The following is a 15583-nucleotide window of genomic DNA, read 5'->3' on the forward strand; positions in this document are numbered from 1 at the left end:
GGAAATCAAAAACCACTTTTTGAAAAATTGTCCGATTTCGCTCAGAAATCTCCATATACATATCTATATTCCCTCCAATTTTACATTAAAACGAAACCAAAGAAAATAATTTTTAAAATTGGTTTTCACTTTGCTCTGATTCTTTTTGCGAGACTACTTAGTACATGTTGGCATTTCAACTAAATGTCCAAAATGCACTAGACTTTCACACTAAATAATACATCCCTGGTTATAAAAAAAGACAGCTGTGTTTAAGTTTTCTTTGCCTTTGTTCTAACTGCAAGCCCTATGACCCCGTTACCATGACCACGTAAAGTCGTTTCATAGCAACGTCCTATGAAATTGACTATTACCCGTATACTAACAAGTGTACCACCACAGACTGACAGACAGTTTTATTGATAAACAAAAACGCTTGACAAATGTTGAAGATATTTATTTCTTGGAATTTGAAAACTATTCATAAAACAGAGACATATTTTCATCAGAAGTGCAATATAAACCACGCAATATTAAAATATCTAAAGAATGACAATGAAAATCTCAACTAATGGGTGTAATTTTATGTAAGTTATCGTGTTGCCATTGTTTTAAATGCTGGAACGGAAACAGGTAATCATAAATATTGAACCAAGTGAACAGCTGCATCTGAAAGATGTGTCATTCTTTGGTCATACATAAATATTAGATGTATGTATTGATTTTACCTATTTCATCTGTTTTGCAGTGTTGGCGTTCTTCCAGAGAAAAAACTAAAATTCTTACTACTCGGTTTGGCTGGCAGTGGAAAAACTGAGATTGCCCACTATCTTACGGAAAAGCAACGTCTAGACTACGAATCAACAAATGGAGCTCATAACTATACAATGACGTCTATGAATGCTCAGTGTTCGATAACGGAAATTGGAGGCAATGACGATATTCAGAAAATTTGGCATCATTATTATGCAGGCGTAAGTTGGGGACAATTTTTATTATACATTCATACACTGTCGTGAACAGCAAAGCCACCACATTATAAATCATAACAACGGGGTAAATTTTGAACTTTGATTCTGAATATAAATATTCTTTTGGCAAGCGAATAAAGTTAGTTGGTGGTTTACTAATGTCAAATTGCCAAGAACTGCTAAGAGTACACATGTATGTGGTGTGTTGGGTGGATATGTAATCATGTAGAAGGCGAAACATCTTCAGCTTCTTTTACAATGAGACCAAATGTAATACTTACTTACTTACTTAGCTGGCCCATTACAGAACATTTGTTCTATAGGCCGAACTAAGAAGAGATCTCCATTCCTCTCTATTTGTTGCTTTGCTCTCTGGAATACCGCGCCTTTTCATCTCAACATCCACTTGTTTGCGCCATCTATTCCTTGGCCTGCCAATTCTGCGTGCACCGCCATGTGGCATGTATTCATACGCCTTTTTAGTGGGTTCATCATCGCTCATTCTTTTGACATGGCCTAGCCAACGCAATCGCTGCATCTCGATACGTTTAACAATATTGATGTCGTTGTATAGCAGATACAGCTCGTGGTTCATGCGACGTCGATATTCACCGTCAACGCAGATTGGTCCGTAGATCTTTCGAAGAATTTTTCTCTCAAACACACCAAGCACTGCCATGTCTGCTTGCGCAAGTACCCAGGCTTCGGAGCCATACATCAGCACGGGTAGTATCAGTGTTTTGTAGAGCGTTATTTTTGTTTGACGAGATGTGGCTTTGTTTTTAAACTGCTTACTTAATCCAAAGTAGCATCTGTTGGCCAATACAATTCTTCTTTTTATTTCACAACTGATGTCGTTTGTTGTGTTGACGGAGGTGCCGAGGTAGACGAAGTCTTTTACTACCTCAATATTATAGGAACCAACTTCCACAGTCGGTCCGAGCTCAATGGACGCATTGCGCGTCGACACCATCAACTTGGTCTTCTCACCGTTTACCGCCAGACCCACTTTAGCAGATTCTCCTTCGACTTTTATAAAGGTATCAGTTACTTCTTTTACTGATCGACCCATGATGTCTATATCATCAGCATAAGCAAGTAACATGTGACTATTGGTGTAGATTGTGCCACTTCTTTTGACGTTTGCCTCTCGTATAACCTTTTCTAGCAGGATGTTGAAGAGGTCACACGAAAGGCTGTCTCCTTGTCTGAAACCTCTTTTGGTACCAAACTCTTCGGAGAGGTTCTTTCCTATTTTAACTGAGGACCTCGTGTCAGTTAGAGTCATTTTACAAAGCCGGATGAGCTTTGCGGGAATACCAAATTCAGACATGGCTTGGAATACCTTTGAGCGCAGCGGACTGTCGAAGGCTGCTTTATAATCGACAAAAAGGTGGTAGGTGTCGATCTGCATCTCTTGGGTCTTCTCCAGGATTTGCCGCAGGGTAAATATCTGGTCAATGGTGGACTTGCCAGGTCTAAAGCCGCATTGGTATGGTCCAATAATCTCGTTGACCATTGGCTTTAGTCGTTCGCACAATATCCCTGACACGATCTTGTAGGCAATAGGGAGTAGACTTATGCCCCTATAGTTAGAGCATACAGTCTTATCTCCCTTCTTGTGGACGGGGCACAGGATACTCAGGTTCCAATCGTCGGGTACTCGTTCTTCCTGCCAGATGGTGCTAACTAGCTGATGAATACACCTTATCAGCGTGTCGCCTCCGGTTTTGAACAGCTCGGCTGGTAAGCCATCGGCCCCTGCTGCCTTATTATTCTTCAGCCGATTTATTGCTGTCTTTACCTCATCTTGGCTGGGCGGTATACATTCAATACCATCTTCTGGGATTGGGACTGTGGTATCTTCGTCGTCTTCGCTGCTATTGGATACCAACAGATTTGAAAAATGTTCTTTCCATATCCTGAGTACACTATCTGTATCAGTTACCAAATTACCTTGCTGGTCTCTACAGGAGGATGTGCCTGTACCAAAGCCGTCAGTTTGATGCTTGACTCTTTGATAGAATTTTCGGACTTCATTCTGGCTCCTGTACATCTCGATTTTTTCACACTCCCGCTTTTCCATCTCTCTCTTTTTCCTGCGGAAAAGACGTTTCTCCTCTCTCCTTTTCTCCCTGTATCTCTCTCGTGCGCTACGCGTTGCTACGGATTGTAAAGTAGCCTTATATGCCGCATTTTTCTCTTCGGTGGCAGCACGACACTCCTCATCATACCATGGATTCCTTGGTGGAGGTCTCTGGTATCCAAGTATGGATTTTGCGGCTGTTTGCATGGAGTGGGCAATGCTTTGCCATTGCGCTGATATGTTATCGGGATGAGGAGGGCTTTGATTAAGCAATTGGGCTAGTTGAGTGGAATATGCTGTGGCTATCTGTTGTGATTGCAGCTTACCGATGTCTAACTTTCGTGTTGTGTCTGTTCGTACTTTGTTTGCTACGTTTAAGCGGGTGCGTACCTTTGCTGCAACAAGGTAGTGGTCCGAATCAATGTTTGCGCCTCGGAACGATCGTACATCCAACACGCTCGATGAATGTCTTCCATCTATCACAACATGATCAATTTGGTTTCTTGTTTTCTGATCTGGAGACAGCCAGGTGCCCTTATGAATATCGAGATGATTAAATCTGGTACTGCTAACTACCATGTTTTTTGCAGCTGCAAAGTCTATCAGTCTCATACCATTGTCAGATGTTTCACTGTGGAGACTGAATTTCCCGACTGTTGGGCCAAAGATATTCTCCTTTCCAATTTTGGCATTAAAATCGCCTAGAATGATTTTAATGTCATGGGCAGGGCAACGGTCATATGTTTCTTCTAAGCGCTCGTAAAATATATCTTTGGTCTGTTCATCCTTTTCTTCAGTGGGAGCATGAGCGCAAATAAAGCTGATGTTGAAGAATTTAGCTTTTATTCGAATTGCAGCAAGTCTTTCATTCACTGGAGTGAAGCTGGATACAAGATGTTTTAGTCTCCGACTAACTACGAATCCACAACCAAACTCATGCTTTACGTCATGGCAGCTATAATACAGTGCGTCACCTTTAGGTGTTGTTGTGACGCCTTTCCCAATCCATCGTATTTCCTGTATGGCAGTAATATCGGTCTTGTACTTTTCAAGTACGTCTGCCAATGCGAAGACTGCACCTTCTCTATAAAGAGTGCGAACATTCCAGGTGCAGATTCGCAGATCATGGTCCTTAAAACGTTTGCGGGGTTCGTCAACTTTAGAGGGGTTTGTTTTTCTTTTCTTTCGTTTTTTCATAGTAGGCTGTTTTTTCTAGGGGAGGGTTACTAACCCGACGCCCAAACCCAAGTTTTTAACGTTCTTATGGGTGAACGCGCGGCACATGTTAGCTCACTACCTTTAACGGGTGTTAAAGGCAGTTCCCCAGGTGACACCACGGGGAGGTCAGTGTCCACTTGGGATGAAAGAGGGACCAAGATAAATCCTGGGCTTTGCCATGTTAAAACCGGTCAGGACCGTTCCTTGGTATCTTCCATCCCCTACGTCACCCTGACCAAATGTAATATGTTTTGCTAATTCAAACAAATTGGAAGAAGGTTGAACTAATCAGTTAAGAATATCCTGTATAAATTTATGTACATATTTGGATCATGTTTTTATATGAACAAGTAAAAGAGAATGGGTCGGCTTAGTTAATATACATACTCTATATAAAAAAGTGTGAACGGTTGGGCTAAAATTGTTATATCAACCAAGATAAGTTGTATTGAGTAAGATGGAACAATTAATTATACCCTACACCACAATATGTAAAGGGTATTATAAGTTTGTTTTTCCGAAAATGCATGTAACACCACGAAGATAAACCATATTACATACAAATGCACAAAGACATAATAACCCTTGCAACTGAGTTAGCAATTTCTATTCTTTCGACGACTTTTACTTTATCTTTTGTCAAATTCTCATGCTGATATCTCAAAAACTGCACGAGTTACAGCTCATTTACTACGAGTTTCGTATACTTGAACACAAAAGTTTTTTGAGTTTATAAAGAACTAAAACACTTCTAATCCTGCTTGAACTTGCACATAAATTTAGGTTTTACCATTTTTAAGATAAAAAAAATTCCCCTGGTTTTAACTCAAAGGGAAAAAATCGATGTCGGATTTTTTTATGCGGCACCCTCCTAAAATGTTTAGTCATGTTAAAAATTAAGATTGCCAAAGTTTGAACTCAATCAGAATATGTTAACACGTGCCACTGGGGCCTCAAAGTTTCCAAGGGCCCTTTATATAGCCAAAATTAAAATCTGATCCAATTTTCAAATTTTTTTGTAGGATTACTTACTTAGCCACTACAAAGAACTGGTAAACTGTTTGCATCGATTGGACAGTAAATCTGCACAGAAAAAAAAATTGTAGCCATTTGATAAAGAAATTCAAAGATTCAACCAAAAATTTATCGATTTTCCGGCAATAAAAAAAAAAATGTCATATTGACAAAATTCGATAAAATTATTTGATCACAAAGTAAAAATACAGTTTGATAAAATAAAATTGTAATATTGACTAAATTATTTATCGAATTTGTTTATGTTGAAATGACAAAATATTTCACATATTGACAAAAAATATTTATCAAAATATTCCTCATTTTGCTTGATAAAAACAAAATATTTTCTTGATTAAAAAAATTGTTGAATTCATTTTTTTCAATCGATCAAAATGTTCATATTTACAATTATTTCGTTGTTTTTTTTTTTTTTTTTGTTAATTACAAACCCAAATGCCAAAAGATACATACACACATTTATATGGTGGTGGTTATTCATTTAATTAAAACGCATAAAAATGGCAAACAAAAAGCAACAGCACACACATAGGTACATAAAAATAACAGATACATACAAGAAATAACAGATGAAAGAAAGAAAAACGGAATGGAATAATAAATAACAGAAGTAGATAATTATTTGGTGCCACACTTCAATTTTAATAAAAGAAAACAAAAAAAAAATCACTTTTAAATATAAAATACAGGGAAAATCGTTGAACGCTTCTCGTTAGTTGTGAAATAAAACACATTCTTCTGCCACATTGAAAATTATAGCGGAAAAATGGATATCTGTAATTACAAATATATTACATACATATTTCAAATATATAAAATGTATTGACGTTATTACCAATATCACATGCGGTTGCTCCTTTGTCCAATAAATATTCTTATTCCCCTTTTTCAGATACGTGAATTCAATTATAAAATGTATTGGGCATTTAATTTACTTGAAAGACACCTTTACTTTAAGAAAACAAAGAACCACTGATTTATTTCTGCGCTACCGATCCACACACAACTACTGCTTTAAAGAGACTGCCAAAATTAACCAAACTGACGGTTAAATAATATTATCTGCCTAACTTAACCACCAAACAGAACAAAACATGAGAACTCGTACCATTTTTTCCTTCCCTCTTCGTTTGTTAAGTTCATAAAAAACTTTAAGAAACTTATTGTATACATACAAGCCTTCACCCGAGCACAAGTAGATAAACAAACCAAATGCCAAACAAACGCATCATTCCTCCATTCCGCAAAAATGCCCATAAACATAGCAACGACACTCACTTCTCATGAAAAAACACAGCACATTGTTGTAGCGCGCGCTCTCTCTCTCTCTATGCCGTAAAAAGGTTCTTTTCTCTCGCTCTTGAGAGAGAGAACATGCGACAAACGTTGAAACCCATTTTAACAACAGAAATTCATTAATAAACAAATTTCAATAAATTTTTTGTTTGAAATCGTTTATCGATCGCTTTCTAGTAACATTTTCATGTTTGATAAACATTTTCCCTATATATTCGTAATATTTTATCACCATTCGACAAAAATATGGTGATAAAGCTTTTAATCAAAATTTTCAGGTTGGCTTTTTTTATCTGTGTGGTGTATAGAGCGACATACAATTTTGTGTGGGACCAAAGGGAATTTTTCACAAAATTACTCTAGAGGCCACATTTATTGTCCAATCGATGCAAACAGTTTACCAGTTCTTTGTAGTGGCTAAACAAGTAATCCTACAAAAAATTTTGAAAATAGGGTCAGATTTTAGTTTTGGCTATTCAAAGGGCCCTTGCAAACTTTGAGGCCCCAGTGGCACGTGTTAACATATTCTGATTGAGCTCAAACTTTGGCAATCTTTATTTTTAACATGACTAAAGATTTTAGGAGGGTGCCGCATAAAAAAATTCAACATCGATTTTTAAAACCACTCTAAAGCACAGTGGATCCACTTGTATGAAGAAGGTGGCCAAAATATTTAGAGTGTAAAAACCAAGCCAATGCGCCGGTTACAGCTTTGAGCTGGTGCGAAGAGTGTTTTAAGAAACCACGAGCGTAACATTCTCCCCCTTTGCCCTCTGGAGGGGGTATACGGTAAGAATTGTTTTATGCTGTTAATACTAAATGACATGAACTAAGGTCATAAGATAATGATGCAAAAATGGGCTTGGGGAAAAACAATCTCCAAAACAACATAAAACCCAACCAATTTAGCCGATTAAAAAAACACATTTTTGTCTGAAAATTAGTAAAATTTTTATATAGATCTTATAGCGTTCTTCCTGGAAGGCACGTACCGCCAACGTTAGACAAATTTGGAAGAAGATGGTCAGATAACAGAGTAATACGCTAATATATCCAAAGAAACCCTATTCTAGGTCAGCTTTAGTCAGCGGCCCACCATTTGTAGTCTGGCACTAGATGACAGCTGATTTTAATACTGAATAATCTTAAACCCATGAACTACTTTGGAAAATTATTCCCGAATGAAAATTAACCCATTACCTCCTCCTTCAAACCCCATTATAATATTTGGCTATACATATTATTTTCGCGATATTTTGAATATACTCGTACGTACTTGCACCTAAAATACAGGTTGTACTCACAACAAAAAATATTAGTCAAATGTTCCGACTTTTGAAGCTATTCTTACGAAGATCGCGTTCGAATAAAAAAATTAATATATTTTTAAAAAGGTCCATTTCATAGCTGTCAGAGTTGCCAGATGTTTTACCAAAATTTTGACATTCATTTTTTATTTTTGGCCAATGGGTGGATCCACTGTGCAATGCACTGACTGTATCGACTCCTTAACTAACTTTAAATAAAAACCGCTTACACCTGGGAAGTTTTTACGGATTCTGAAACAGCTATGTTCATATATGAGAAATATCAAAAAACAAGAAAAAATCGTTGGAGGGAGTTTTAAATAACTCGCGGTAAAAGTTCACATTTCTAGGTTTATTTTAGGGTTTCGCGATTTTGCTTGGAAACCGCAAGTCCTATCGAAATAGGGATAATGAAAATGTTGTAGCTGTGAAAATTCTCTAGAGGATTTACCTTTATGATCTGTTCCTAGGTTTTGCCATTTTTGAGATACAGAAGTTCAGGTCACAGTTTTAGGTTTTTTGTTGGGTTTTCATGATTTTGCTTGAAAACGGCAAGTCTTATCGAAATATGACTGGAAAACATCTTATATTGCAATTTTTCCTAGGTTGTACCATCTTTGAGATATTTAAGCTTAAGTTGGGAAATTGCAGTCTTGACATTGTTTTACAAGGAGGCGATACAGTCAGTGCAGTGTCCCAATTTCAATTTCTATATCTTAGAAATGGTAAAACTTACCAAAATATCATTAAGGCCAATCTTGTAGAGAATTTTCACTGCTACAATATCCTCCTTAGTTCTATTTCCATAAGAGTTGCGGTTTCCATTCAAAATCGTGAAAACCTAAATGACCCCTAAAAGTGTGAATCGCGATTTATTTAAAAAGCGTTCCGGCGATATTTTTAGTTTTTTGGTTTTTCTCATATATGAAAATTGTGGTTTCAAAATCCGCAAAAGTTTTGCAGGTGTAAGCACCTTCCATTTAAAATTGGTTTAAGAGCACCGTGTATATATAAAATTCTTCGATACTGCAATGATGTTTCAAATTAAACTCCTCCGAAACGGCTGGACCGAATTCGATGAAATTTTGTATGTGGTGTTTTTAGATCTGAGGAGTTTTTAGATCTTAATTAAGCTATTTTTATAGGGCTAAGTGGCCCACAAAAAAATTAGGAAAACGCAAAATCCATTATATTTTTGAACGTATTGTTTAAAAATTGCTTGCAATACTATGGTAATAACTTGTTGATCCTGAATGGTCATCTCAGAAGTAGAATATCGGAGACAGTTAAATTTTTCAAAAATGTATAACTATATATAATATCCTTTAGTTTAGTAAGTGTGACTACAAAAACCCTATAAAGCTGGCTTCAAAAAGTGGGAAAGCACGATCAATCGCACATTTTGGAATACAGTACAACCCCGATAATGTAAATGTCGCTTGACCGAAATTCCAAAAAATCGATTGAGAAATCAGGCAAAACCTAATTTCAAAGATAGTTAAATAACTAGAACGGCTAAAAATTCTGCATTGATCACTGAAACGACGGGACTGTACCGCGGCGTATATATCATCTATATAAATGTATGTAAACTTCTTTAAGACTGATATCATGTTCTAAATTACACTTCCGAATTCATTAGGTGTGAGAATACCGAAAAATGGAGGGGGCGGGGACCGTCCCACAACGGGTTTTAACAAATCGCGAAATCTCAGAGACTGCTAGACGTATTGGTTTTCAATACAATAACAATTGTAGCATCTATCATTAATAGGTGTTTCAGAAGTAGAATACCGCGATAGCGTCAGAAATGATCGTATCGGAAGTAAAATATCGCTACTGCCAAAATTTACTGAATAAAGTCATTACTTGGTATTGATTTTTTTTGCTTGGAAGTCCGATCATTCTACGTGGGAATATTTTACACCTTCAGGGAAAACTAAACACCAAATTTAATGCCGAAAATTGGGTGGTATAGAACTGTACCATATCTAAATATATCAAAACGGCTAAAAGCTTCACCGAACACAGTGAGGTGCCGTTCTACATCATGGGAATGTTTCATATCCAATGTGTTAAATATACACAGAATGATAAAACAAATATACCCTCCATATAATGGTGGGGTATAACAAAGGATAGATTGATTGATTATTATTGTTTACATGGAGAAGCAAAAAAAAAGGGCCAGCAACGCGGACCCGGGTCAGCTAGTTAATTTATAATGTTCATGTTTTTAGACTAACTTGTCAAACGTGGTTTAACAAGGTGGTAGACTTGTCACGGTGCGCCTTAACTAACTTCATAATAAAGCCGTGCGTGAACGGATAATGCAACATCGCCATGTTATATACCGTGAGATAGAGGAACCCTTGGTTTCTTCCACAAACTAACATTTGATACTGCATGAATACCTGACCGCAAAAATTGATTTTTCCCGCTAGGTCCAGCAAAATGGGTCAATCGCTCAAGAAAGCCTCTTGTGGATTGGTGCAAAGAACGTGCGTGAACGGATAATGCAAGATCGCCATGTTATATACCGTGAGATAGAGGAACCCTTGGTTTCTTCCACCAACTAACATTTGATACTGCATAAATACCTGACCGCAAAAATTGATTTTTCCCGCTAGGTTCAGCAAAATGGGTCAATCGCTCACAAAAAGGCTCTTGTGGATTTGTGCAAAGAAATTGTGAATAAAAACAATCGCCGTATTTCAAACGACATTTATAACATCGTCGCAGACGACGAATCTTGGATCTATGCTTCGGTGCCCGAAACAAAACAGGAATCGACCGTTTGGGACTTCGAAAGCGAGCCAAATCCAATGAAAGCTGTTCATGGAAGAATACCTTCGAAGCAAATAGTCTCCTGTTTCTTCGGCAAAACTGACCGTGTATCTACTTTAAGGCTTGAGAAATGTAGGGCGGTTAATTCTGAGTATTACACTTCAATTTGTTCGCCATAAGTCTCCTGAGAAATTCGAAAAACGAACAAGAGAAGACGAATCGTTCTGCATCATGACAATGCGAGCTCTCACACATCGATTCAAACCAGCGCACAGTGGATCCACCCATTGGCCAAAAATAAAAAAAAAGAATGTCAAAATTTTGGTACAACATCTGGCAACTCTGACAGCTATGACATGGACCTTTTTAAAAATATATTAGTTTTTGATTCATTCGAACGCGATCTTCTTAAGAATAGCTTCAAAAGTCGGAACATTTGACTAATATTTTTTATTGTGAGCACATTTTATTTTTAGTGCAAGTAATTATATTCAAAATATCCCGAAACTAATACGTATAGCAAAATATTATAGTGGATTTTGAAAGAGGAGATATTAGCTTAATTTTCATTAGAAAATAGTGTTTAAGCATGTTGTGGAATTCTAGTTAGCTGCATATTTTCTTAGTGTATTTGGTAATGCCAATCCGATCATACACTCAAATTTGACCTAAGGTTTTAGTCAGGATGCCCACCAGTGCCCACCTCGGGAATAATTTTCCAAAGAAGGTCATCGGTTTAAGATTATTCAGTAATAAAATCAGCTGCCATCTAGTGCCAGACTATAAATGGTGGGTCGCTGACTAAAGCGGCCCTAGAATAGGGTTTCTATGGATATATTAGCGTATTACTCTGTTATCTGACCACGTACATTAACATAATTGGCATCAGTAGCAAGATTAAGAATCGATCAACGGTGGCAAAATACCCCTTGGTAATATTGACGACATTTTCTGATTTTTGTATGTAAAAATTCCAAATTTATACGCCAGGAGGAGGTTAGCGCGTGCCTTCACACTCACCAAAATTATTGTTCCAAAAAAATCTTTTATGGTAGCGAAACCGTGTACATTTTGAAAGAAGGTGGCGATGAAGACATGAAAAGGGGAATAGGTATTTTTTTTACGAAAGAATAGACAAAGTAATGGCAGATTTTAACTAATTAATTTTCTTAATAAAAAGTTAACATTTTTAGTTACTACCCTTTTGCTGAACAGGTGCGATATGTAAAAAAATCCAATTGGACAATTAATACGCTTGGGTTCCACGTAATTTGCAATAATGCACAAACTCAGAATTTCTCTGTCATGATAAGGACAATTTGTAGCATGGAAGGAACATGTGGTTCTCTACAGAAAACCCATTTTATATTAGGCAGTAGACCCGTTTTTTACCAAACTCATTATTGCAATTTGTATCAGTGGAAAGGTCAGTCGTTCCTGTTTCATATTTAGGCTACTTTGCCGGTATATGCCCTCCAGGAATTAAAATATGGACCAACTATAAAGTGTTTATATTTTTCATACAAAAGTGAAATGGACCATCACCTGCTAAATAATATCAAATCATCATCCAAAATTGTAGGCATCTTCTACGACCTAAAGTCTTACCTCGTGCAAAATTATTGAGTTATAACTGCGTGTTTGTTATTACACTACAAACAAATAATTGGATATATAAGGCTGTAACTCTGTTGTCTTATCACGTCGCATCAATAGAAAGGCCAAAAGTTGTTTTCCAAGTATTGATTGCTTACCCGGAATATGTCTTCCAAGAATAAAGATATAAGCTGTATATTAAAAATTTTCACAATTTTCACGCAAATGTTGTGGTCCATTTAACCCTCTAAATATTATCTGATCATCATCTCAAATTGCAAGCATCTTCTTCGTCATACACCCTTACCTTATTTAAAATTTTGAGGCCATCGAACTATTATTGCGACCTACAGAGCAGCTACAAAATTGGATAAAAATTATGATGCTGGTCCATTTTACCCGGTAAATAATTCACGATCATCATGAATAACAGTAGGTGTCTATTCTGGTCTGAACCCGATCTCCATACAAAATTTCGCGACGATCAATTTATAATGGACAGACGGACGGACGGACACACATCTCAAAACGCTTTATCTCCTCTAGATATGAATATTGGTATACCCGCTTGCAAGATGAACTAGTTCCGCATCGGTAACTCGTCGATTCTTAAGGTTACAGTAACTAGTTCCACTTTAGACCCTTCACAGTGCAATCAACTGTAAACTTTACATGGGGATGTCATAGGGGATAACCAACTGACTTTTTATGTATTACCTGTAGATAGTATTGTACTAGTACCAAGTTTACAGTTTATGTTTATCATTCCTCTCTTCTGTTGTTGTTCAAAAAAGTGGCGGATTTAATAGTAAATAATCGCAACTGACGCCTCGTCGTTTACTTGGGGATAAAAAGGTGTCAATTGGTTCCCTTCGCATAACTTTGTGACGATTTGGTACAAGTTCGGCCCAGAATTATTTCTGGACTAATTGTGACAATTGGAATTTTCATTGGTAGCGGGTAGAGAGAAGAAGATGGCAAATTGTATATTTCCTTCGTATTCTTTTTGAATGCCAGAACAATGTGAATAATAGGTACGAATATGTTCAGTCCATCAGCACTAGCTTCTATTATTGGATGCTGCATTTATATGTAAGTTATTAAGAAAATGCAAATGTGAATTATTTATACAAATCGTCCTTTACGTAAAAATGGTGGATTTAATTTAAGAGTCAATAATGGCAACTGACGTCTCGTCGTTTACTTGGGGATAAAAAGGTGTCAATTGGTTCCCTTCGCATTACTTAGTGGTTAATTGTGTACTAGTACCGCTTAGAACTAGTTCTGGACTACTTAAATTACAGCAATTGGAATTTTCATTGCAAGCGGGTATCACATTGGGGGTCTCCGACGAATGTTTCGCGATGTTACATGAATTTTTACCAAAACAAACTTATAATACCCTTTCTATAAAGTGGTGTAGGGTATAAATAGAGGATATATGAGGCGCTCAGTGCCAAAACGGCCTAACCCACATGCCCAAAAAAATCAAACGGACTATAAAGATTTAACAGGGACCTTTAGAAATAAATACTAAAAAACTCCATATTGCATTATTTTAGCAGGTAGTATAACCTAGTGCAATATGGATTTTTTAGTAGTTATTTCAAAAGGTTCCGGTTAGATCTTTATAGTCAGTTTGATTTTTGGGTGGGTAAGACAGTTATAGCGCTGAGCGCCTCATATAGAGTAATTAAAAAAAAATAGAGCACGGTTGGTCATCGTAGTTATAATTTTTGTTCAAAAGCATTGAAATTGCCATAAACTATTACTATTACTGTACAATTTTCAACTAAACTCATAACATTTTTCTTCAAAGATTTTCTTAAATTTGTTATTTCTGGATGGTGAAAATTGTATATGTCCCAAGTGTAAATGTTGTGAAAACAATGAACTTTGCTGCTGATGAATTTTTACTTTTTGTCGCTTTTTGATACTAAAGTGGAATGGGCCCATAACGATGTAATATTTAACCTATAATACACCATATGACCTGTGTTATATACATAGTAATATTATCAAGTACTTATATATATTCATCTATTTTTTTCAGGCAATGGCTATAATTTATTGCTTCGATATGTCCTTGTCGTGGAGCGATATGAAGAAATCATTTGTCCTATTAAATAACATATTGAAAAATCCATACATAACTGGTAAACCGGTACTACTGGTGGCAACTAGAGCCGATAAGGCCGATGAAAGTATACAACTGTACGACATTGAAAATACATTTCGACTGCATCGCATGGCTAATGTATGCGGTAGTGCTATTAAACTTTGCGTATACGATCCGAGAACTGAAAATATAGAAACAACAAGAAATTCCAATATAAAAACCGGTATTAATTGGCTGATACAATATTTACTGGATAATTACGATTTGATACAAATGCGTTTAAGCTGTGATAAAAATATGAAGGTGAGATAGAAATTATTTGTATACACAATTTTATTAAAATTTGGTTGTCTTTACAGGACTGGGAACAACATCGTGACAAGCTGGTGACTGAAGGAAAACTAAATTTTCAGGCATATCAAAGGTTTCCCAAGGCTTCCAATCGCCATAAAAATTGGCGTTTATCTCACAAACGTTTACGTCGTAGTTTAATACGACCGCGCACTGCTCCACCAAAATTAAGTTTTATATCTACACTAAGACAAAATAATTTAGCTATGCAGAATGTCGCTTCCGTTCCGATTTCATTAACTGACTCAAGTAAAGTGCCAAATGGTGTACTGCCGCATGAAGAAAAATCTACAGAAATTTTATAATATTCACTATAATAAAAAATTAAATTGTTGTTTGTGTTTTTTAATTGGAAATGCTTTTGTTTTAATAAAAGTGGGAAACTTCTTATAAAAATGTTATGTCAAAAAAAAAAAAAAAAAAAAATAGAGGATAATGGCGTGACCGTGCCAATATTCAATTTTGCTGGAGTCGACACCGACTCCCGGCAGATTTTTTCCTATATTTATTAATAAAATCTATAGATTATCTTATTGTATAAAAGAGCTTTGTGAGTGAGTGACTGACTGGCATATCATCGCCCAGACGAAACCGCTGAAACTAGAAAGTTGAAATTATTGACTGTGGGTTGGCGTGTAGCAGTGAGATAAAGCTGGGTTTTTGGAAATTCGTCCTAGAAGGGTACGAATAGTACTAAGAGGTACTAAATGCGGTACCTATTGTATTAGGCAAACGGGAAGAACTATAATTCTGAAATGAGGGCCACTTATGGAGAGTTAGGAAGATTAACCAAAGGGTTTTTGTTGAAATTCGATTATAAGTGTACTAAAAGTTACTA

General features: G+C 36.5%; 1 protein-coding gene across 2 annotated transcripts; it reads left to right on the forward strand.

Moving 5' to 3' along the window:
* The first annotated feature begins 344 nt into the window (after positions 1-344).
* Positions 345-15101, forward strand: LOC141400015 (ADP-ribosylation factor-like protein 8). Of its 2 annotated transcripts, none has more exons than XM_073979417.1 (4): positions 345-612; positions 728-953; positions 14329-14697; positions 14754-15101. In XM_073979417.1, exons 1-4 carry the CDS (start codon positions 551-553, stop codon positions 15048-15050), a joined length of 954 nt encoding a protein of 317 aa, XP_073835518.1. In that variant the 5' UTR covers positions 345-550; the 3' UTR covers positions 15051-15101. The 2 variants fall into 2 exon arrangements, with proteins under 2 accessions (XP_073835518.1, XP_073835519.1); XM_073979418.1 differs by having other exon boundaries at positions 388-566.
* The last annotated feature ends 482 nt before the right edge of the window (positions 15102-15583 follow it).

Source organism: Musca autumnalis, unplaced genomic scaffold, assembly GCF_047663935.1.
Source record: "Musca autumnalis isolate F117 unplaced genomic scaffold, ASM4766393v1 scaffold_3, whole genome shotgun sequence".
Taxonomy (NCBI): domain Eukaryota; kingdom Metazoa; phylum Arthropoda; class Insecta; order Diptera; family Muscidae; genus Musca; species Musca autumnalis.